The sequence below is a fragment of the Sarcophilus harrisii genome, chromosome 3, assembly GCF_902635505.1.
Source record: "Sarcophilus harrisii chromosome 3, mSarHar1.11, whole genome shotgun sequence".
Taxonomy (NCBI): domain Eukaryota; kingdom Metazoa; phylum Chordata; class Mammalia; order Dasyuromorphia; family Dasyuridae; genus Sarcophilus; species Sarcophilus harrisii.
In genome coordinates this window covers 14,441,182-14,466,938 of record NC_045428.1, presented here as the reverse complement: position 1 = coordinate 14,466,938, position 25,757 = coordinate 14,441,182, and the positions used below count along the sequence as shown (strand labels likewise).

Genomic DNA, 25,757 nt, shown 5'->3' with positions numbered 1-25,757 from the left:
GCCCCCTCTCGGGGCTGGGGGAGGGGAACCAGAAGGGTGTGACGTACAACGGACGTTCATCCAGGTGCGAGTCCAGCCCCTCCCCCACCACAGTCCGGTACTTGTAGCGAGCGGGGGTGGGGAGGGTCGGGACACGCACACGGCCCGAGAAAACCACCTAAGAGGCTTTTCTCCTTCCTCATCTACGACACGGGGACACATTAACACTTAGGCTACCTACCTACCTGGGGAGGTGAGCGCCCAGACACCTGGGAAGCCCTACGCCAGCTCACCCTCCCGCCCCGAGCGCCGAGGAGACTGACAGCGCCCCGCGCGCCCCGCGCACCCCGCGCAGGAAGTGACGCAAGCCGAAGTTCGGCCAATGGTGGCTCACCACGCTCTCCACCGCCCTCGGAGACGCCCGGAGCCCCAGCACTCGGCCCCACCCCCAGACTTAGTGCCCCCTTCGAAGTGCTCCCGGCTATCTCCGGAGGCCGAAACAGTCGTTCCGGGCCTGGTTTCCCTCACGCGCGAGGCCAGGACGCCTTCCTGATTGGCCCGCCCGGGATCGGGGCGGGGCTGAAGCAGGACGGCTTTGAGAATAGGACCACTTCCTGACGCGTGAGGGCGGAAGTCATCCCGTGCCTTAGGAACCCTAGCAGGCGAGACCGGGGGAGCGGGAGCGCGTCGGCCGCCGCGGCCGGCGAAGCAGTTGAGGATCTGGGTCGGTTTCCCGGTCCGGGTCCGCAGCCACCTCTGTAGGCTCCCGACCCGGCCCGGTCGCAGCGAGCTCGCCTCCGACCCGCGCAGCACCACGGCCCCCTCGTCCAGCCCGGGGCCCGGCGCGGCCGCCCTGCCCGGGACGCCGGCCCGGGCCCTGCTTAGGCGCCCCCTCGCCGCGAGCCTGGCCCCTCGGGGCCCGCGCCGCCTCCCGCCCTGAACCGCCGAGCCGGCCCAGCCATGTCCCCCACCGTGTCCCACAAGGACAGCAGCCGGCAGCGGCGGCCCGGGCCCGTCAACCACTGCCTGGACGTGAAGAGCGGGCCGCTGCCCCCGGGCGTCTGGGAGGAAGAGCCGAGCGCCGACGGCGTGGGCGGCGAGGGGGACACGGAGGCCCTGCTGCGGGCGGCTGGCGGGCGCGCGCCGCGGGCCCCGCGGGGGTGCCGCGCCGAGCTTGGCAGCATCCTGCTGCTGCTGCTGCTGTACGTGCTGCAGGGCATCCCGCTGGGGCTGGCGGGCAGCGTCCCGCTGCTGCTGCAGAGCCACAACGCCAGCTACACGGACCAGGCCTTCTTCAGCTTCGTCTTCTGGCCCTTCAGCCTCAAGCTGCTGTGGGCGCCGCTCGTGGACGCCGTCTACGTCCGCGGCTTCGGGCGCCGCAAGTCGTGGCTTGTGCCCACGCAGTACGTCCTGGGGCTCTTCATGCTCTACCTGAGCACGCAGGTGGAGCGGCTGCTGGCCGGCGCCGACGGCCGCGGGCCCGACGTGCGGGCGCTCACGCTCGCCTTCTTCCTCTTCGAGTTCCTGGCCGCCACGCAGGACATCGCCGTGGACGGCTGGGCGCTGACCATGCTGTCCCGCGAGAACGTGGGCTACGCGTCCACCTGCAACTCGGTGGGCCAGACGGCCGGCTACTTCTTGGGCAACGTGCTCTTCCTGGCTCTGGAGTCGGCCGACTTCTGCAACAAGTACCTGCGTGCGGAGCCGCAGCCGCGGGGCCTCGTCACGCTGGGAGGTAGGCGGGCGGGGAGCCCGGGGCTCGAGGACTCCGGGGAGGGGCCGGTCTGTCTGAGAGAAGCCCAGCCCGCTCCTCTCGGCCTTGGAGGGGCCTGGGGGCAGGGACGGCTCCCACGGGACCTTTCCCGTTCTGAGCAAAATCGCCCCACGCCGAGAAGTTGGAGTGTGTCTCTCGGGGTACCTTCTAGGCCAAGGCAGCCTCTCCTTGTTAGTTAGCGGGCATCGACGGTCCTCTGGTAGATAAGGAGATAGAGGTGGTGTTAAAGAAGAGGAAAGTTCTGGCGTCCGGGACCAGGCTCCAGGCCTTGCACTTTGTAATGGCCCGTGGAGGGAGAGGTGGGAGAGGGGATGGCCAACAGGGGGAGAGGAAGAAGGGAGAGCTCCGAGAGAGGGGAAATGGAGAGATCCCCGTGGCAGGATCAGAACCGAGACTCCCAAGGCACTTTCTAATAGTCCAAGTCTGCTGGAATTGGCCTAAATCATCTCATTGTTAGAAAGAGCCAAGTCCATCAGAATTGATCCTCACGTAACTTTGTTGCTGCCTACGGTGATCACCTGGTTCTGCTCACTTCACTTAGCATCAATTCATGCAAGTCTCTCCAGGCTTCTCTGAAGTCGGGGTGCAGATCGTTCCGTATAAAACAATATCCCATCACATTCATGTGCCATAACTTATTCAGCCATTCTCCAACTGATGGCATCCGCTCAGTTTCCAGTTCCTTGCCACTACAAAGAGGGCTGCCACAAACATTTTTTACTCGACTCCACAAGATTTTTTTTTAATTGTTTTTAATCGGCAAATTGTTTCTCTTTCCCTCCAACTCCCTGCTCCCAAATGAGAAAGAGAAATTCAAAACTGCTATTACGAACATACAACTTAAGAGAAACAAATTTCTAATTTGACTGTGTCCAAAAAATCTTCTTCTGTCCTTTGAGTCTTTCACTTCTCCATTAGATAGTCTGTTTCATCATTAGTCATAGTTGGTTTTTATGCTAATTAGTATTCCTAATTATTTTGAACTTGCTTGTTTTTACCATATTATCATTGGATAATACTGGTTCTAGATATTTCACTCTGAATCATTTCTTACGAGTTTAAAGGTTTCTTTGCCATTTTATATAGCACAGTATTATTCCATCACATTCATTTACCATCTCTCTTGTTCAGCCTTTCTCCCAATTTATGCACCTTACATTCCCTTTAGAAAAAAAAAAAACAAAGCTGTAAGTATTTTTGTATATCTTTAAAGTTTGTTTTCCTTAGGACTAGTCCATCCCTGAATATCCTTTAATTTTTGGTTCCTTTGATTCCCCTTCTTCCCCTTTCTATCCTATTCAGTCCCTGTTAAATTAAATGTATTTCTGTACCCAGCTCTGTGTTTTTCCTTCATTTCAACAGTATGTTTGATGAGGTTCAGGTGTTAGCCATTCTCCTTGATTACATGAGAATTTTCCATAACATTTATCTGCCTTACCCTTTGTTTTATATTCTTCTTCCCTTCTTTTTTCCCTCTTTTGTTCTTAATATCATCAAGACATACAAAAGCACTGCTAGGCCTTGTGCATTTAGACTCCTCTCCAATTCCTGATGATGAAGGGTTCAGAGGATACTCATTGATGATCATCTTTCCTATCTGAATGAAACCACTTTGACCAGATTTTGTTCCTTATGAATATTTGTATTTACTTTTTTATGTTTCTATGTTGTTGTTTTAACTTGAAATTTATCTGCAGCTCTGCTCATTTTATCAGGAAGGCTTGAAAATCCTCTATTTTGTTAAAAGGTCAGTTTTTCCTCACTAGCATAGTATCCAGTTTCCTGGGTAGGTTATTCTTGGTTGTAAACCTGTATCTGTTGCCTTCTAGAATATCATTTGCAGTGCTAGATGATATGATTTTGAATTGTTCCTGAAGGTTTAAATTTTTTCTTTCTGGCTGTTTGCAGCATTTTTTTTTTTTTTTTTTTTTTTTTTTTTTTTTTTTTTTTTTTTTTTTTTTTTTTTTTTTTGGAAACTATGGATTTTGGCTATGATGTTCCTGGGAGTTTTCATTTGGGGAATTGATTGGAGAAGTCTAATTCTCCTTTTGCCCCTGGACTGTTTTATTTTTCAACATTTCTTGAACTATGAATAGGCTCCTTTTAGTTATAGTGTTCACATAGTTCACTGATTTTCCACTTTTTGTTTTGGTTCTTTTTCCCCAAGTCATTTGTTTTTGCTACGAAATATCTTGTGATTCTGTTTTTTCCCCTGACTTTTGATTTTTTTTTAAATTTGATTTGTTTTAATTTTTTTTTTTTTCATGGATTCATTAGCTTCTTTTTGGTCCGTTTTAATTTTTCAAATAGTTGTCATTTGGACAAAGTTGTACCAAACTATTAATTCCTTTTCAAATTATTTCTTTTTATTCTCCTTTTCTAGGTTTTTCTAGAGTTGTCAATTTCTTTATGAAATCATTTTAACTCCTAAAAATAATGCCTCTTGCTTCATATCTTCTAGGAAATTATTAGCTGAATTTGTTCTCAAGGTTGGAATTTGGTTTGGTTTAGTTTTTCAAGCCTCTGCTTGGAGGTGTTTTGGTCCTCCTGGTTTTATGTTGAGCATCCTTGTCACCATAGTAGTTTGGGGATGTTGTGGTTTTTATTTGTATGCTCCTTTTTCTAGCCTAATTCCTAACTTCACATTTGATATTGGAATTAGGCTTTGTACTTCTGGAGAGCTTGTCTGGGATGGTCCCATTGCTACTCATTTGGGATATTGCATGTTATGTTATTTCAGGAGCTTAGAGACAGGTTGAGGATCTGCAAGTGTTTAGTGTTCCCAGAGGACCTGATCCAGGACAAAGTCTGATTCCTGTTCTCCCTTCCCCATCTGAACTCTACAGGTTTCTGACCTGGACTCTTGTGTGAGCAGCCATGAGTGTGTGTGTGTGTACGCCGCACATACTTGCATACATGATGGTATAGCACTTAATATGTGCCAGGAACACTTTGCTAAGTGCGGTTATTATCTCATTTGATTGTCATAACGGCTTTTTCAGGTAGGCTCCCGACCCAGGTCCAGCAGCCAGTTCAGAGAAGACAGAACTGTGGACTGTTTGGTCAGGTCCCGGTCCTGTTTGTTGTTCATCTGCAGACTAGACTGGGATAGAAGCTGGAACCAAACCGCACTCTATTCCTCTCTCCATACACAGCCCAGGGCTTTGGCAGCTACCCTGGAAGGCCATCTCCAGGCACTGATTACATGCGTAATCCCCCCATCCCCCAAAATAGGAAATACATTCTGCACCCGGGATTGTCCACTGACTCGTCTGATTGTCTCACTGTCCTGACTTGGGCTGGACAAAAGACTCATTGTGACTTTTTCTGGATTTTCTATCAGGATTCAGTCTTCTGCATTTTCTAGCTCTGTTTGAAAGAGTTGGAGGGGGAGCCCAACACAGTTCTCCGTACTCTGCCATCTTAGTTCCACCACAACCCTCCAACATCTTCCTTTGTCTGACCTACTAGCTTCATGTATCCTCCCCCGTTTGAACTATGAGCACTAGCCAGTGTTTTGAAATCATTATTCTCCTTGTTACTAACAACCTTCATTTGTTTAAGGAACAAAGGAATAATATAATCTCTTCTTTAAACAGGAGTTAGGAGCATGCTCAAATTTGTTTAACTTGAATTTAGACTCCTTTTTCTTTGTATTTTGTTACGGAGTCAGAGAAATCTTTGGCTCACCAGTTGCTTCAGCAAATAAAAAGGTAAAATGTTTGCCCCCTAAAATCAACTCTTATCTGCCTGTGAAGATTCACTTGAGTCTTTTATATGTAGGAAACATTCATTACAATTTAAACTTCTGTTGGTGTGACCAAATTATTGTAATTTTTTGAGTGTTTTGAACTGTCAGAGTCTGGGGTCACTGGCCCTCTGCTGCTGGAGATCATTTACCCGCGGGAGTATAAGACATGTTCCTTCCCCGGACTGGTCCCCCTTCAAAGAGCCTCAAGGAACCTCCAGAGAGGAAAGGGACTTGCGGGCCTTCATCTCCTTTGAGGTAGAGACCCCAGAGCTCAATCTGGGTTACCAGTCATTTCGCTCTCCACTGAAGGAGAATAGAACTGGTCAGCACTGCTCTGCCCATGGGCATCCCGGGATGCTCTGGGCAGGCTCCCTAACCTCCAGGCTTACCAGGAGTGCCTAGAGAAATCTGCATACAGATTTGCTTCCTCCTTTTCAGCTTTTCTTTGACATCCAAGTATCTATCTCCCTCTCCCCCCTAATCCCCCACCATATGTGCCTGCTTTTGAAATTGCCAGTTTTAATGAAATGTAGATTAAATGATTAAATCAGGAAAATTTTACAGGCAAGAAACGGACCATTTGAAAAACTTTTTGTTTAAAACTTGGAAGTTATTTTTCATTGTAAAAAAGTATAAATGGTAACCTTAAGCCTGCTCAGCATATTTAATCCATAAGATACTCATGCTGTAGTACTTTGTTCTCATGAGACTATTTGAGAGAGAAAATAAGACAGACGCCTGTGATCTAGAACTTCCCTCCCAAACCACCCGCACTCTATTAGAGGTTGTTCCAGAGGAAAGGAGAGGAGCTGTCCTGAACATGCTCCAAGCCTTGGAGGGTGGAGAAACAGCCGGGTTGGACAACAGCAAGTGGGGGGGATCAGTGACTTGGGTCTGGCCCTCTCCTCGCACCAAGTAGGACACTGAGGCTAGGGTCCCCCAGGGGCAGAGCTTGGGTTCAAACCGGGTACTCTGCTCACCTCTGAATTCCCAAGATCCCTCCCACTGTGTAGGGAGCTTAAAGGGATGGACAGCAGGAAGGGGATAGCTGAACTCCACCCCTAGAGTGGGTGACGGAGCTTTCCCTGGAGAGAGGGTACTTTGTGACAAAAACCCTTGTACCTCATCTGTTGTGTTGTGGACACATGGACACCCATTGAGCCAGAGTGCTTATTGTTGTTGTTCCCAAGTAGGGAGGGCAATTAAATGGGTGAAGGGAGGATTTAAGAAACACAGCAAAATAAAAGGAGAAATGTAGGTCCTCATTATTTACTCATATAATCTCTTAAGTGCTGTGCTAGGGAAGAGTTTCATAAGCCTTGCTAAGGTAGCAAAAAAGTGATCCTTGTCTCTCTCCCCTGTCCTGCCTTGTGTGCTACACCTTGCATACCTTAGGCTTGTACCTTCTCTTGAAGGCTTTCTCTTTTGACTATTCACCAAGTTAGTTTTTCTTCTTTCAGGATGAATTTTACTTGAAAAAAGCTAAAAGTAGCATAGAGCCAAGTCTCTTAATATTACAAGGAATTAAAGTGGCTGATACTGATTATTATATTAATGACTGATTTTGTAGTTTATATGTTCCTTTAAATCCTATTTTTATCTCTAATTATTGTTTCTTTGCCCACTTAGTTCCCAAATATACCTCTCCTCCTGGGGAACAATCTCCTTGTAGCAGTGGTTAAGAAAGAGAAAGGGAAAGTCCAATCAATCCAAGCCAAGGGCAGAGCTGTATATCCCTGAGCAGCGTTGCTGCCACTCACATTGCTTGTCTTGGGTGTTATCCTCTGAGTTCAGCCTCCTTCCCTCTTCTCTTCTGGAGCACTTTGGGCCCGAACATCCTCATGCAGGAGTATATAGATCTTCCCTGAGCGATGATTCTAAAACACCAAAAAAAAAAAAAAAAAAAAAAAAAAAGCCAAGTCTGGCCTTCAGGCAGCACAGGCTATGACTCTGGAGTCCCTTTGTGTATGTCAGTGGCTGCTTTCCTGGGACTCTGCTTCTCTCAGATAATAGAAAGCCTTTCCAGTGTTAATTTCTTTCTCCGTGTTCACTGATTCATTGGGTTTGGCCCTGATGGATGACATCACTTTCTAGATTTTGCTTCTTTCATTGCCCCAGTCTCTCTGCCTCAGAAGTGACTGTCTCAGCCAAATATCTGCCCCTCTATATAATTTTTATAGGTTATTGCTAATGATCCACTTTTTTAGACATTTTTATAACTTATTCTTAGACCACAATAGTTGAAGAGTTTAAAGATATACATAAATTTCCAAATAATAAATTAGAAAGTTCTAAAATTATTTGTCATATTGATGTTGCTATAATTCAGTGAAGGACCACAAAGAACAATATATGATAAATTATGTACCTTCTTTCCTTCAGTTTCTCAGACAAAAAGATAAAAGCATCCTACACACTGATCTAATCTATTCATTTTGAGGAGAATTGTAAAACGTTTATTTTTTTTATTTTAGATTTTCTATTTTTCTGGGGCACCGTATTTTTGATAACAACAACATTAGTTGCCCTTTTAAAAAAAGAAAATACAGAAGTAATACCATCAAAAGAAGAAACAAAAGGGATCACAGACACATATAAGCTACTCTTTACAATTATAAAGATGCCAGCAGTTATGACCTTCTGCCTCATGATTTTAACAGCAAAGGTGAGTACATCTCTAAAACAGATGTTCATATTATTAATTCTATTATTGCTACTGTCTTAACATTTATTTTTATTTCAAATATGAATTCAGTATATGTGCATTCAGTTTAAATATTTTAATATAACTTTAATTTGTTTTTAAAGAAGGGACTTTACAAGGATTGACTATATGCATTGGCAGCCTCTACTCCCTTTTAATCTTAATGGTAAATATAAAATTTCCAAATTTTTCAAGTCTTTGAAAAGGAAAAACAATAACTTGGCAGACCCTAAATGTAAAATTAACCTTAAATCAAAATAGTTGAGGCATCGTGATAAATTTTCAGATTCATGAAATTAAGTAGTATTTTCAGCATTGTCTTTTAGTAAGAAATATGAATCAATGCATTTGTTCTAATTGATAGGCAGTCTTTAATTCTATTGTTTATACATTTGAGCTTTCTCATTTTCTCTGTACTCAGCTTTTCTCCCATTCTAATGACCTCTTTAATTTTTATTTTTCTCTTACTTTGTAACATTTGTTCATGTTTATGATAAAAAGGTCATAAATTGAGATTCAGAATAACCTTTGAGGTTACAATGTCCAGGGGAAGTGAGGAACTCTTCCAGGCCATAAAGGGAGAGATGAGCAGAGCTGGGACCTCCTAGACTCTGGCTCAAACTATTTTTATTTTGTTAACTGCACTTCTCCCTCCTTTTTTAATAGCATTCACTTTTCTTTCTCCTTTACTTGGGTTAGGATTTAACCACAAGAATATTGGGTTAGTAAATGCCTGTCCTAGAAAGTGACAGAAAATGTGCTTTGAATATGTGACACAACGTAGGCCCCAAATAAGCACCATATGAGTACTGTTAATATTTAAAAAAAAAAAAAAGAAAAGAAAAGAAAGAAAGAAAAATTAAAGTAATTATATTTAATTATATTGATACAAATTTAGAATGATATACTCTAGTAAAAATGAAAATGTCTATTAATGTAGCTAGTATAAACATAATATGGTTAGGAAGCATACACTATTTTCTCAGAGTGTGTCAAATATCGGAGAGTTTGGAATCTTGAAAAAAATCCCACATTTTTAAATTAGAACTTAAAACTAATATGTAAGCAGTTTTTTCAATAATCTGGATTCACATGGAAAATTTATCATGAATTAACTTTCTATACTCTATAACTTTGGAGACAGTGTTAAATATATATATATAAGTAATTTTTGTAAAGGAATAATGGTAACTGGAATTCTGAACACCAGGGATTATTTGCCTTTTTTTTTTAAAAAAAAAAAAAAAACAATAAAAGTTTTACTTTACCTCTTATCATTAAAAAGAAGAATACAGTATACTTCTCTATAATTTCAGAGTGATAATGATGTAGAGAAATTGGGTTTGGAGTTACAGGTCTGGATTTCAGATCCTGGCTAGCTGACAATGAACCTCTCTGCACTTTTGGTTTCCTATCTATGGTATGAAAAGTCTCTACCACATGAATTCTAAAGTCCTGTCTTGAGTTCCAAATCTCTGATCATATCTCTCCATATTTTTCCTCATTCTGAAAAATATTGAAAGATTTCTGGAGTTTTCTAATTATTTAGAGATTAGTTTTAAAGGAGAATTATAATTGTTCAGGCATGGGGGGTATAGATTATGAATATTAAAACCAACAAGTATATTTTGGCACTTTTGTTATAGAAATTCAAAGGAATAAATTTGAATTGTAACTAATGAAGTACAGTAGAAGGCTGCATTTTGCTTGTTTCATTAGAAATACTGCAGGACCCATGTAGCAAGTCCCCTTTCTTTGACTTGAGTTTTTTGTTCTTTGTTTTGTTTTTTTTGTTTTTTTTTTTAAATTTATAAGATGGAGGCTTCATCTTACTTGGTCTTGAGATAGACATAGATTTATAGTGAAATAACTAATTTAGTTTCAAATGAGAGGAAGGATGGCATCATCGGATGAACATCAGACTTTAAGCAAAAACACTCACATTCTAATCCTGGCTCTGACACTACAACTTCGATCCTTTGGACAATTACTTCATCTGCTTGGGCCCCAGTTTCCTTGTCTTTAAAACAAGGTAGTTGTATTCGTGATTTTTAAAATCCTTTCAGTTTTAAAAACCCTTAATTGTCTGGTTCTGTTTTGTGAAAGACCTCACAAGTCAAAATTTGAACCCTTCCTGTTTTTATGTTACAGATTGGCTTTTCAGCAGCAGATGCAGTAACAGGCCTGAAACTGGTGGAAGAGGGTGTGCCCAAAGAGCACTTGGCCCTGTTGGCGGTGCCTATGGTTCCTTTGCAGATCATATTGCCTCTGATTATCAGCAAGTATACTGCAGGCCCACAACCCCTAAATGTGTTTTATAAAGCCATGCCTTACAGGTAAGCATGAAAGAAAATGAAAGAGATGCTCCAATAACTGTTTGAAAATCAAATTCAGTTTTGTTTCTTTAAATGAATTATCTTAACAGCCTCAAGACATTTTGAATAGAGAATCCTGTGCACCTAAATTGAAAGTAGCTTCTAATTCTTTATTTCTATTCAGATTATTACTTGGCTTGGAATATGCTTTGATGGTTTGGTGGACTCCCAAAGTAGCGCATCAAGGAGGATTTCCAATCTATTACTATATCATCGTACTGTTGAGTTACGCCTTACATCAGGTAAAAAACACAGTGATTGTCTGCTGAGGAGGTATCCTCATGACATATGCTACCTCTTCCATTTTTAGAGAAGATGCAGTTTCCCACATTTGTCTTACTTTTAGTTACAATTTCAAAAAGCAACAGGTATTTTAGAGGACGGGATTAGTCATTAGGAATTTATTTGAATAACTAGAACTCGGTTGTGAACAGACCAGAAAAGCCTTACAGTTTTTCATATAATTGTACACTATGCAATAGGAATACTTTCCAGTATCTCATCAGTGGGTGCTGCTGAGAAAGACCTGCTTTTTCTGGACCCTGATCAGACTTTCACTCTTTGTATAGGATGTATGGCAAAGGTGACATTTCACCTGAGAGCCTTTCACCATAATACTTGGGTTGGCCTGGGGAGAAAGACCATATAACACAATAACAAGTAATAAAAGTCCAATCTAGATAATCTTCAAAAAGAGAATGTATTTAAATAAGAAAATTATTAGATACAGATAGCTCAATGGATCTAGCCAATAAAGCAAAAGGTTTATAGTGAAGATGGGAACATTTCTTCATTAGAAAACCAAAAAAGTTACCCCAGGGTTTCCTTCAAGTCTTAGCCTCCATTTTATGTTCCATATGTATGTCTTTAGGACTGTATGCCAGAAGCCCTCAGAGGGTTACAGGAAGTCATGGAGCTGACTCTACCTACTTTATAAATACTGGTGAATCTAGTATATTTAAAGACAGTACTTTTTTAACATTGTTCTATGTCAGAAGATAATTCTAAAACTAAGTCCTTATACTCAAAATCTCTCCATCTATCGACTCCTTTTTAGGTTTTAGGTATTTCTTCCTCAAGCTCATTTATTCTTGTTTATTGGAAAATTCATTAGGGATAGCTAAATTCCTGACTCCTCCACTGCTTTCAGGGATCTTGGTTGCCGACTTGACTTTAGCTCAATTTTCTTTTAAAAAATTTTTCCCCCAATTACATGTAAAGATAGTTTTCAGTATTCACTTTTATAAGATTCTGGGTTCCAAACCTTTTTTCTTCCTTGCCCCCTCTCTAAGCAATCTGATATAGGTTATACAGGTATAATCATTAAATATAATTCCACATTAGTACTGTTGTGAAAGAAGAGTCAGAACATAAAAAAATATGAGAAAGGAGGGGGGGAGAAAAGATGAAAATAAACTGCTTCAATCTTTAGTCAAACTCTATAGTTCTTTATCTGGATGTGAATAGTATTTTTCACTTTTGAGTCTTGGAATTACTCTAGATCATTGTATTGTTTAGCAGAACTTTCTGCCAAATTGTGGGGGGAAAGAGGGTGGAAAGTGCGGCAGAGAGGAGAGAATTAGACAAACTTTGCAAACTGTACCTTGGGCTGGGAATACCTTTTTTCTGTTAGGAATGCATTTTTAGAATCTCATTGTTTGGCAATTCGTTTGAATTTGGAAGAATAATTGATCATCATTGTAGTATCACACTGCTTGGTCTGAGTAAGTTGGATTCTTTTTAGGGTAGTGGCTGAAACAAGGGGAGAGCAAAAATCCCCCACCCTGGGGTCCCATCTCTAGCACTTAATAGTCTGCCTTAGCCAAGCTATTTTCCTTCTCAGTTTTCTTCTCTGTCAGTTAAGGGGTTTGGGAGCTAGAGAGAGCCTTCCTGGTTCCTGTCCTTAGTTCTAGAAAGCTGTTGATCTAGGTCAAACACTTTGGGGGGTCTTTATCTGTTTAACAGTTTGCCCAGTTATATCCTTCATGCCCTAAAAATGCCATGGCATCTGGGTGAGCCAATATTTACATGTCTGTGTTGAGTATTTCATAGGTTACAGTTTCCAACTACCTTGAGCTTCTTAAGGGCAGGATGTTTTTCATGATTTGTAGATTACGTAAAAGTCCCAACCCAGGACAGAGTATTTCATAGATCCTCAATTAATAGTGGTTGACTTAGTGGTTACTATAGCATCATTAGCTATGTGCTAATTTACAGAACAATTTTATCACTAAAAACGTTTCCTTTTAAATTTCACTGTTTGATTAATGGGTTATGTTAGCTTTCTTTCCATGTTTTTTCTAAGTTAATGTCAAAGTTTCTATTTCTTACTAATTACATAAGCATACCATTTGTTATTTAAAGTATATTAATCACTGTACAAAAAAAAATTTGGCTTTAGGATTCATTAACTTTTTTCTTTACTAGCACAGGTCATTTGAAAACGTTCTTGACCACAAATTTTACTCTACGACTGAAAAGACAAATTTGAATTTTGTAACATTTAGTATCTTTAAGGGCAGCTAGGTGGCACAGTGGGATAGAGCACTAGCCCTTAAGTCATGAGGACCTGAATTCAAATTTAGTTTCAGGCACTTAACATGTGTGACCCTGGGCAAGTCACTTAACCCCAATTACCTCAGGGGGGAAAATTTTAGTATCTTTAGAATTTGTAATCTAATTTTAGAAAAAGTAAACTATATATTATATCCTAAAACCATGTTTTTAAATAATTAGAAATTCTTGTTACTACATCCCTAATACAAAATTGCTCCATTCCCACTTGAGTACTCAGGTGGCATCTCACTATTTTTCAAGATAGTTAATTCCATATTGGCCTGTCACTTATTGTTAATAATTTATTTTTATATTGAACAAACTTAATTACCTGTGACTTCCACTCATTGGTGCTTGTTTTTCCCATCTGGAATGAGAGGAAAATTCTCATTTATTTTATGCATGATGACTCTTGAAGTCATAATATGTTCTATCACTTCTTCTCCCACCCTTCAAAAAAAGATCCTCATTAATAATCTGGGTCCTTACTTTGAATTGTTTTATTTCTTTCTCTGCAGATCACATTGTACAGCATGTACGTTTCTATAATGGCTTTTAATGCCAAAGTTAGCGATCCACTTATTGGAGGCACGTATATGACTCTTTTAAATACTGTGTCCAACCTGGGGGGGAACTGGCCCTCAACAGTCGCCCTTTGGTTGGTGGATCCTCTCACGGTGAAGGAGTGCTCCGGAGTGTCAGACCAAAATTGTTGGACTCCCGAAGCAGTTGAAGTAAGTAGAGTGATTAGCTTGGTGCTGCCTAGAATTAAGTTACCATTCTTTTTTTTCTGATAGCAGTGCCTTGTCTTTTGCTTTCTCATCATCTCTGCTACATTACCCTCACTATTGTGTACTCCATAGGTGCCTAGTTATAGGTATAATGCATTATACACAGTTTCTATCATGGTAGATTAAGTTAAACAAGAAACATTTATTAATCACCTTCTGGTCTACATCTGTGACAGGCTTGGTGATATAAATGAAAATGTTTGCTGCCAAAGAACTTACAAGTTCTAGTGGGACAGAATGGCTAATTACAGGTTCTGAAATATTGTCTGACTTCTAGAATAATAAGAGAAGCTAAAAGCATCTTATCTTTCTCTGATGCTTTAATTTTTTAGAAAGTTTTTACTTCTAAACGACACATTTTGCAAGGGAGAAAGTTGTAGAAATGTTTGTTTTAAAATTCTTCGTGAAGATGGTTTATAATTAAAATTGAATTATTTTAGAAGTAGACAAATTATACTGAATTTAAACTTTGAAATATATTTTAATTTTTTTACATACTTGAAAACAATTCTCATGAATGTTTTTTGTTCTTACAGCTTTGCAAAAATCTTGGTGGATCTTGTGTTACCACACTGGATGGTTATTACGTGGAGTCTATCATCTGTGTTATTATTGGATTTGCTTGGTGGTTCTTTTTTGGTCCAAAATTTAAAAACCTCCAAGATGAAGCACCATCATCTTGGAAATGCAGGAGGAGCAACTGATACAATTCACTACAGAACGTGCTAGGAAGGGGGAAATAGTTTAATTTTAATGCAGATGTTATGATAATCAATACACAGGAGTATAAATACACTTTCTGATTTAAAAAAAATTAATAATATAAAAATGCCAAATGGTTGAAAAACTGAGACCTCTATGTATATGTGATCTTTTTTTCCTTACTTTTCAATGTAAAAAGCATACTTTAGGTCAGAAAATTGGTTCTAAAAATAGCCTCTCCTTTTTTTGAATCATATTTTTAGTTTACTGACCAAATCAGACTACAGTGCAGTGGCTCTGGAATAATAGCTCATTATGTCTCCCAAGTATTATTCTTAACCTGTTTGGTTGAGATAAAACTCTCAACGTTTTGGTTTGGGGCAGAGGCGTTAAGTGGAACAAAGTACAATGTGCACGTCTAGGACCTCCTAATATAAACAGCAGGAAATTTCATTTTGGCTTTCAGGTGCAGTGATTTTACTTAGACTACTGAGATGCCATTTTAACTGTCACTTTTCTGACCATAACTATGTTTTAAAGGGTGGATCTTTGTGTTTAAAAATAACACTTTTAAATGTATTTTCAGGCTTTTGTAAGCATTTCAAGATTTATAAAATGAAACAAATATTTTTTATAAAACGAAAGTTAAGTTTTTTTAATTTATTGATTTCATTTGGGGGAAAGGAAGCATTCTGAAGCCTTGTTAACTTTTCTTATACTAAATCTGAGGGGATGTGGGACTTTGTTACCAGTGTCTTACAACAAGGAGACTTGTAGAGAAGGTTACCAGCATCTCCCAACTAAGACTTGTGGAGAAAGATCACATTTAGTTTCTTGTATATTTAATGGTATAATTTCAGAAATAAAAAGAAAGCACAATATTATTCAAGTAGTTTTCCTTTGTTCTTAAGAAAAAAATAATAAAACTCAGTAACTAACATTTCTTTCCTTTTCTCCCCCTAGCCCTTTAGTTTTTAGTAAAATCAGAACATTATTTTTTTAAAACATCTTATCATTTTCAAAGAAAAAGTCAAAGATAATAGTGTCTTTGACGAAAGGAAATCATAATGCTAATGGAAAGACCAATTAAGAAAGCACTTTATAATTAGTGAGGAAAGACCTCACAGTTCACTTATGCCAAACAACCTGTTTGTCACATTATTTCCACTTATTGTCACAGAAGCTTCTGTTGGCAAACTGATATTTTCTGAGCAACACTTACTGTATTATATAAGTTGAGTGATTTCGGTTTTGAGTGCCTTTGCAGTTTTCAACACATGTATATAATGTATATCCACTGACAAGGCACTTTGTATACCTTTGTTTTAAGTCATCATGTCTCTTGAGAGATAATATTAATACCTTTAAAAGGTAAAGATAGAAAAGAGAATATCTTCTGATACTGATTTCTAATCCTTTGAAATTGTTTCATAAGGTGATCTTTCTCTTTTCCCTTGTCATAGTTGGTTTTCTTTAGTGAGTTGATTTTGGCTGAAAAATGCTTACTAATTTATGACCTTGTTGATTTTATAACATAAACTATTGTGAGTGGGGTTTTATGATTATCCAAATAAGAGCTGAATGACATTTTTTTTTTAAGGCAGTCAGTACATGAAGGATATGTGAAAGATACCTTATAAGTCTCTAGATTGCCAGTATTTTGGTCCACTGCTGGTGTTCAGGTTGGATGACACATTCTGAAGAATCACTGGGGAGAAACACTCATCCTAGAGAGAAGATGGCAGAATTGAATCCAGCATGCCAGGTAGCTGGCATGAAAGCAGATTGTGTTATTGCTAGGCTGTCCAGCATCCTGTATTTAATTTTAAAAAATAATTTACTTGAATAAAGGACAAGTAGCTCTTACTGTGAAATGTATTTTTATCTTTAATATTTTGAATTTGAAAGCTTAAAGTTTAGCTTATTGACTTGATTATATTGTTCTCCTAATCCATTGGATGGCCATTGCCAAGCATATGAATTAAATGAGTTGCAACTTTACGCGTATGGACACATTTGGGTGTTCAAAAAACTTTTTTTTTTTAAGCTAAGACTTGACAATAAAAAAATCATTTATTGTGACTGAAAGAATTTACAGTAATCAGTCATTTAAAATATCGTAGCCACATAATAACTAATGTTATACATTAGATATTTGGTATATAAATGATTATGACATGCCAAGGTGATTTGGTAATAAAATTTCACATTTGAAATAGCCATGGTGTTTGCATACACTATAATCACCAGTAGCATTATCCTCAAATGAATTTGCTGACATGAAAGGAGCTAGGGTAATCCTAAATATCAAAGAAAAACAGCACCTTCTGGCTTTTGATTCTCTTGACCCATTTGGTAAAACAAACTTCAAAGGGGAAGGGGTTTTTGCATAATTTGTTTTAAACTGTGAGCATTTGGCAACCTCATTGGTTAAGCAGGCTGCTGAAGGTTCATCCTAGCAAGGAAATTATATGCAGCTCTACAGTTAACTTTTAAATCAAGATGTCATGTGATCTAAAGCACAGGAAGTTCTAGGATTGTGGTCACTTCTCTGGGGAGGACAGTTGGACATGGGCTTGTCCATGAATGGCCCCAATAACGTGTCTATGTATACGTGCATGATGTGCAACTGATCAACATAGGCTGTAAGCAAAAACCACCAAATGCCTGGTTGGGACACTATAGGGTCAGTGAGAAAAATGTTCAGGAAATGAATTTGTTCATACCTTAAAAAGTAGTTTAGTTTGCTTTGAAATTAAACCCAGCAGGATAAATGTGATATATTAGACCTTTAGCTTAAATATATATCACAAAAACTTGAAATAGTTCCATTTTTTACAATTAGAAATCTTTTAAAAATAAAGTTTGAAGGAATGCTTTAAAAAAAAAAAAAAAAAAAAACAAAACCTGAAATCAGATTTAAAGAAAATCTAATTAAAGCCTAAGGAGGATGGGAGAACAGTTATGCTGGCAAAAACAGGTCCCAAGCAACTCACCTGGAACTCATACAAAGGACATCTCTTCTTAGCAGGAGCTGAGCCACCAAGGAAATTGGACCTTGGTTTGTGAAGTGTTAAGTCTTCAGCGTAGTCATAATTTAACTTGCCAGATTTTCATCTTGCTAACCTAGCTTAAAGAATTTGTTTTCTTTCCATACTAACTATTCATCTAAAACAGAATGTTGTAAAGTGTAATAAGGCAGCCAGGCAGCATAGTGGATAGAATGCTGGGCCCTTCCTACTTCAGAGACCTACGATAAATATGTACATATAGGGCACCCTTCTGTTTCTGAGCTCCTAGAGTATGGACCAGCAATGGAAGCTCTAGGTCAAAATAGTAAAGGCTTTTTTTTTTTTTTTTTTTTTAAGCCAAATTGCTTTCCAGAATGACTATAGTTACACCTCTTTACAATTCCTCTAATAGTTTTAGTGTGTCCAATATTAACTCTGCTCACCAATTTTGGATGTGTAAAACAATTGCTTTGATTTCCATTTCTCTTATTGATTTGAAATAGTGGTTAATTGTAATTTTTTTGAGAATTTTGTTTTAATTTGTTCCAAAACTTTTACTACTAATTAGTGGAATTGCTCCTGTTTCTTTTTGTCTTTGATATTTGAGCCTTTATGATAGGTTATGATTTGAGAGAGGCTAGTTTTAAAATGGCAGGCATGGGCCCTGGGTTTTCTCTCCCGGGCTTATAGTCTGAGTTTTGCAGTTCCACATATCCCCATCAACTCTCATGGATCTGTTTTGAGAGTGCTAATAAGTCTAATGCTTTCCCCCCATTTTGGACCTACTTTGCTAGTAAGATAAAAAAAGTCATGATTTCTTGGGCACAGACTTGTCACATTTGGCAGCCAAAAAGTTTGTGCTCCTTAAATTTGTTAGCTGAAAAGAAATATTCACTTACTCTTAAATAAAAAATTTGTGTCGCTATTTTATAGTTTTACGTATCCAAAATTTCTCTTTTTTTCTTGAGGGGGTGGGGCTCATTTTTCACCCAAGATTCTACATATTGTTTGGTCACATGTACAACAAATTACTATTAGAATTTTAATTATTTTACCTGGTAACATGAAAAAGTACATTTAGGGAAAATGTATAGAATGTATGATTCTTGGTATATTTTAGTGTAATTCAACTTAGCATATAACCTTTATAAGAACATTACATGAGGAATTAATGGATAAGTAATAAGACTAGTGAGATACTAGTTTAATTTGTAGGGAAATATAAATTAGCTTATCATAAATTGTGTTTATAATTTATTATCCTAATAGAGAATCATATAAATTTATTTAAAAATATGAACAGTGAATTCTGTAATTTTCACTTAAAAGACTCAAAATAACAGTAGAGTATTAAAAATCAAGGTGATCATTATAAAATTATGAAAATGTATTGTAACACATAAAATTTATGAAACTGGATTATGACATTAAAAATAACTTGGTTTAATCATGTTGCTGCTTTTATAAATTAATGATTGAAAATTAGTATGAGTGAAATTATATCAGGCTTGATCATCTCCACTATTAAATACTGTAAGAATTACTGTAAAACAGGAGGACCGTGTGTTAGAAGATACTGATCTGATTTTTGCTGTTTATTTTTTGTATTCGTGGTTTTTGGCAAAAACATATACTTAAAAAGTGAATGTCCTTATTACGTTGAGAAAAAAAAAAAACAGGTTAACTAATATTTTGGTGCCATGTTAATGTACAGGAATCTTCACTTTAAAAAGTACATTAAGTGTAAAAATATATATACATATATAAATACCAAAATACTTTAAAATTAGACTTTTTAGAATAGATTTTTGTTGATTGTCTAGATTTCTGCCTGTGTTCCTCCCTTCCTTTCCACAAGAGCCATTTTTTAAAGGGAATAATTGTTTTAAGGGGAAAAAAAATTGTAAAACTGATAAACATTATTTAAATCATCTGACATGAAATGTTTCACAGCTGTGGAACTGTGTGCTTTCCATCTCTTTGGGCCAAGCTTGTTCCTTATAATTTTGCATCCTTCAGTTCATTTGTGTTGTTACAAGTTGTTATTCTTTCCATTTAACATGGGTGTGTTGTTTTCTTGGCTCTGCTTGCTCAACTTGGCATCAGTTCACGTAAGTCTGTCCACATTACCCTGTATTCATCGTGCTTGTTATTTCTTGCAGCACAATAATATCAAATTACATTGATGTACTACATTTTGGCTAGCTATTCCTCAATCAGTGGACAATTATGTTTTCCAGCTTTTTGCTATCATAAAAAGTGTTGCATTTTATATTTTTATACACTTTAGTGGCTATAGAGCCTTTTAAAGACTTAATTTTTTAAATGCTCAAAGGAGCATATTTTGAAAATTTGGGGGGGGGGTAGGAGATGATTGATTTAAAGAAAAATAAAGCTTTTAAGTATCCCAGGTTGGTTGTGGGGAGGCAGAAATTTTTAGTAATAAAGAGATAAGGCAGTAGTTGATGTTTTATCTGATAGTGGTTTCTGTGGGGGACATTGCACAAATTACCTGTATTAGAATTCAAATATTTTGGTAACATGTTTTGGGTTGTTTTCCTGTTTCTTTTGCTGAAATAGCACTTTTCATATGTTTCTATTAAAATAAAGAATTTATTCAATATATGTAGTAGTTATTAGAATATAATACATTGGGAGAGTAGGACTATATACCATTTTCTCTATTGTACTTTTTATGGTCATTATTAACTCAGTAAAGAAATGATGAATGTTTCCTATACTGCACTATGTTACTGGGGGTTGAGATTACAAATACAAGCAAGACTGTCCCTGCCTCCAAGGGGCTTACATTCAAAAGGGGAAGATAACACTTAAATGGAAGCTGGAAGGGAAGGTAGAGGGTGTGCTGAGTACCAAGTAGAGCAGAGGCTCCCTTCCTCCGTGACATCTGGGCCACCAAGTTCAAATCTAAAGATTTCCTGGGCCCTTAAAATCATATAATTTGTTCAGCCATTCCCCTTTTATGTAAAAGCCAATCCCTTAGATTCTACTTCTCCCCACATCCCTTTGCTTGTCAAACTTCTTCAGTATTTGGGAATTGTTTTCTTAATAGCTAATCACTAATATTTATCTTTGTCCTTAACCTTCCTTTCCCAATCCCTGATGATTTCCTGGTGAAATCTGATTTTGACAGTGGTGTGATGGAGCCAACTCAAATTGGCTCAGAATGGATTGTTAAATTTTTACACTCAATTGACAGATGCTACAAATCAGAGTTTGATTTTGTTATTTAAACTTAGAAAAGTAAAAAATTACAGATGCAATTTAGTGTGTCATACATAATGCATACTTTTTCCCCAGAGAATCAAATTAACACTACACCTCTGTCTCCACCAAACTCTTGGTGCTTATATGTATTCAACCCTCTTTTGTCTACTTTACATAAGAGTGGGTTCTACTGCTACTCAAACTTCCCTTCCATGTAATGAGAAATAGCAAAGCCAACCCCTTTCTTCTTTTCCCCCCTTTTCCATCTTCAGCTTCTAAGAACAGAACTTTCCTTTTTTTCTTTTAGAAAAGTGTTTAAGAGAGCTAAATAAGGACACCTATTTCTAAAAGTTAGCACGTTAAAAAAAAATTCAATAGTATTTTCCCAAATATATGTAAATATAGTTTAAAACATTCATTTTTGTAAGATTTTTTGTTTCAAGTTTTTCTCCTTCCCTTCCCCTTTCCAAGAGAGCAAGTAATTTGATATAGGTTAAATACGTACAATTCCTTTAAACACATTGTCACGATCTGACCAAAAGGAGAAAAACCATGAGAAGGAAAAGAAAAAGATGAAAATACTGTGTTGTGATCCATATTCAGTCCCCATAGGCCTCTTTCTGGGGCAGATGACACTCTCTCCACCAGATTTGGCCTATTTGGCCCAAATCACCTATTGGTGAAGAGAGAGCCAAGTCCATTAGAGGCGATCAGCACATAATCTTGCTGTATATAGTGTTCTCTTGGTTCTACTCCAGCATCAGTTCATGTCAGTCTTTCCAGGCTTTTCTGAAACCAGCTTGCTCATCATTTCTTATAGAACAATAAATATTCCATTATATTCATATGCCGTAAGTTATTCAGCCATTTCCCAATTGGTGGGCATCTACTCAATTTCCAATTCATTGCCACTCCAAAAAGAGCCCACGATTTCATATTACTTTCAATTACTTAAATTCTAAATTTTCTTGGGTTTGGTGTTTTTAATTCAAAGTTTCCACTCAATTATAGTCTTTCTTCCCAAAAATGCTCAAAAATTAACCATTCCTTTAAAAATCCATTTCTCTTCCCCTTGGATGGTACTCTTCTTTGCATGGTAAATTATTCCTAATTTCTTTACCTTTCAGAATATCCAGATCGGAATCAAGATCTTTTCTTGTCCTCATTCTTTGGAACTAGGACTATATCAATCATTCTGGATGTTCATAGAATTTTTTGTGGGGGTGTTAAGTTTTGGGCTATGAAAATCCTAGAACTTTTCCTTTTTGAAGTTTCTTTCAGGAAGCTATAGATGAATTCTGTCTTCACTTTGCCTTCTAATTTTAATATATCTGAATAGTTTTTGTCTACAATTTCTCAAAATATAGGCTCCTCGCCCCCATATATAAACTGGTAGCAGAGAAGGGATGAACTAGATTAAAGAGAGACTTAGTTTTCTGGTCCACAGAAGACTAGAAGAAAAAAGAACTTGCAGGCTTTCTAGTTTTGTGATGTGTCTTGGTACATGCTTATTCTAAATTTACCCTCTTTGCAAAAGTGCTAAGTGTTTTTGTGGTAGAGTATACATATACATACATACAGCTTTTAGGAAAGGGCAAGTTCAGTAGTTAGTCTTTTTATCCTAATAAATGCCTTTGCTAAGAGTCAAGCATATCGACTAATTGTAATAAGGCAGTACAACAAGAGGGGTTTGTGAATTAAAGTTTTAGAATAGTGACCCCAGTGCACAAAAAGGAAAATTCAGGAGACACAGACTATCAAGAGAGTTTTGAAACTAATGTATTGAGGTTAAAGAAAAATGTACACACTAGACATCTGTGCTTTCATGTACCATAATCAATTTTTTTTCTTTATGAATGTGCTTGTATCTGTTGATATTGTTCAACAAAAAAAAAAATTTTTTTAAAGGATGGCTCCACAAGCTAGTTCTGAAACCTGAGGTGGCCAGCCATTCTTTGGGGACCCAACCTTAAAATCAAGTACAATGTAGTGGATTAGCCCCTACATTTAATTAGTTCTCATTAATGGTAGCTGTTAGCACAGTAGGTGGGAGTGCCAGGCCTGGAATTAGGAAGACCTGAATTCAAATCCAGCTTCAGATATTTAACTGTATGAGCCTGGACAAATCACTTCACCCTATCTGCCTCAGTTTCCTCAATTGTAAAATGAACTGGAGAAGGAAATGGCAAAGCACTCCAATATTTTTGTCCTCCAAAACTCAAATTAAGTCACGATGAGTTGGACATGATTGATTGAAAGTATTCAATAACAATAACAAAATTGGTCACAAAGGGATGAGTTGTGGCCACAAGTCATCAAGTACTATCTACTTATTATGTTCTAGATTATATATTCATGAAAAGAACAGCACTGGAGATGAGTATGAGTATGAGTATTCTATTTTTAGACTTGTGAATTATGGAAATATAGTGCGCAGATAAATATGAAACAGACTGGATAATCTAAACTTACTTTTAAATTGAAAAAATCCAAATACATCATTTTAATAGCTATCCTATTTGAAGAGCTAATAGATATTTTAGAGTTTCAGATATTAGTCATGAGTCATAAGATTTTATACCAATTAATTCCAGGAGTAGATAAATTCCTTGATGTCAGATTGTTAATTTGATAGATCAATGCCCTGAAGGAAAAGGAAATTGTGCAAATAAATTTTAAAAGGAGCTGAGCGCCATTACCATAAGCCTCTGGGAAAACAAATCCTAGCATCTCACTATTTGAAACGATCAAACCTTTACTGTACAAAGTGGCATAATGGAGAAAGATGTTGGCACTTTAGGCAATATCACCATAGCTCACAGTTCTACAGCATTTGCAAACTGCTGAACATCCCCAGTTCATCTGATCCTCCCCCCAGCCCTGGGAAAAGGCTGTCATTCATACCACCACTTACAGATAAGGAAATTGAGGTTCAGAAAGGTGAAGGGGATTTTCCTAGGATGCCCAAAATATCCACTGGAGGATTAGAACCTCAGAATTGCAGACTCCCTAGTCCAGTGCTCTGTCCCCACCACAAGAGTTTGTAAACACTAGGACATGATACAGTCTAACAATCAAAATGGTAACATCATAAATGAAGACAAAATGCTGCAGCTAAATAGAAAATTCACTCATTCGATCATCTCAGAGGGAATTGAACTACTGCAGTTTCACAGGCCAGCTAGTTGGCAATCTGGCCTTGCAGTGCTCATTGTGAACTTAAGTACACAAACCATCCTTAAAGATTACTTCAGCCTATCTACTTATATAGCTCTGATGAAGGGTAAAAGAAATTCTGTGAATATATTTGTTCTCCAAGTTGGTAACTCTTTTTTAAAATTTGACTTGATTTTATATATTAGTTTATAGTCTTACTATCTATGGAGGAGGATGGCCAAAACTGGGATGATATGATTCAGGATCAAGAAATGAAAGCTAAAACCTGTTGACTGACTCCAAAGTCTTAACATCTGAACATCATAAATGCTTGCTTCAAGAAGAATCAAACAACATTTTAAAAAATGGAAGACACAATCTTGACAGATTACTGATATGGGAATCTTTTCTAACTCATGTGTGATCAGATAGCAACCTGATTCAAGCAGTTGAAATCATACTAAATGAGGGTAAAGCTAAGAAGACAAATGCTATTACATAAATTCCCCAACTTGTTTAAATGAGATGTTTTGTGTGTGTGTGTGGGGGGGGGGGTTGGAGAGGAGAATAGAAAAAGATATAGAATTTCCTCTTAAAGAATTTTAACTGATGTACAACAGTGAGATAGAGGAGCCTAGAAACCATCCTTTGTTATAATGATGGATCTCATCATCTTGGGCAAAGGAACTTGGGGGGGGGGGGGGGGAGACTGCTTAAGACTATACATCATTGGCAAAACATTCTGGAAGGATAGAAGATTATGAGCACTATTATATCAAAATTTAACAGCAATTGAAGGACATAAATTTGTACAGAATTAGCCATGGTCTCATTAGCCCAACTACCTCAAAAATATTTCTGGATGAAATTAAAATTTTCTGGATGGTACATTTTATGCTGGGGGTAGGAATGTAGTAGGAATCTTGGGAATAATGGACAATTCTCTAGTAATTCTAGAATTTGTTAACATGAGGAAAGCCGGACATAGTCTAACATGAATCCTAGCTTTTGGGAAAAGCAGTTCAAAGGATTCAGAGGAAAGATTGTTAAAATCCCATGGACTAAAAAATTCTTTGGGGAAGTCCAATCCAAGATGGGTGGAAAATGTTCAAGAATGAAATTTTGACTATTATAGAAGAAAATTTTGAAGAGATTAATATATGGATACATAGGATACTCACTAACTAAATTAGGTTCTTAAAAAAAAAATCTACAATGGCAACAAGATAATACAATGATCAATTCTGATGGATGTGGCTCTTTTCAACAATGAGACGATTCAGACCAGTTCCAATAGTCTTGTGATGGAGAGAACCATCTACACCCAGAGAGAAGAGTATGGAACTGTAGATCACAAAATGACATCTTCACTTTTTTGTTGTTTGCTGCTCTGTTTTCTTCCTCATCTTGATGAGATGAGATGACGATAATTGTGTTAAGTGGGGGAATATGTATAGCAGAATGACATGTTTAACCTGTACAGAATCACTGTCTAAGGGAAAGGGGGAGTGAGGAAGAAAAATTTGGAACACAGGTTTGTTTTTTTTTTTATACAAGAGTAAATGTTGAAAACTATCACTGTTTGTGTTTCGAAAATAAAAGCACCATTAAAAAAAGATAAGTACAAAAGGTGGATAATAAGATAAGCCCATGTTGTGGCCACACCCGAGTCATTCATAAACAAGCATTTATTAAGCTCCTACTGTGTGTCTGGTACTGACCTAAGTGTG

The 25,757-nt window shown here is 38.1% G+C and overlaps 1 protein-coding gene across 1 annotated transcript; it reads left to right on the top strand.

Annotated features, from left to right (window-relative positions):
• The first annotated feature begins 782 nt into the window (after positions 1 to 782).
• Positions 783 to 19,341, top strand: SLC33A1 (solute carrier family 33 member 1). The gene is made up of 6 exons (XM_003766220.4): positions 783 to 1,714; positions 7,979 to 8,169; positions 10,360 to 10,544; positions 10,708 to 10,825; positions 13,658 to 13,873; positions 14,467 to 19,341. The coding sequence occupies exons 1-6, from the start codon at positions 940 to 942 to the stop codon at positions 14,632 to 14,634; spliced, it is 1,653 nt and encodes a 550-aa protein (XP_003766268.3). The 5' UTR covers positions 783 to 939; the 3' UTR covers positions 14,635 to 19,341.
• Positions 19,342 to 25,757: the final 6,416 nt, after the last annotated feature.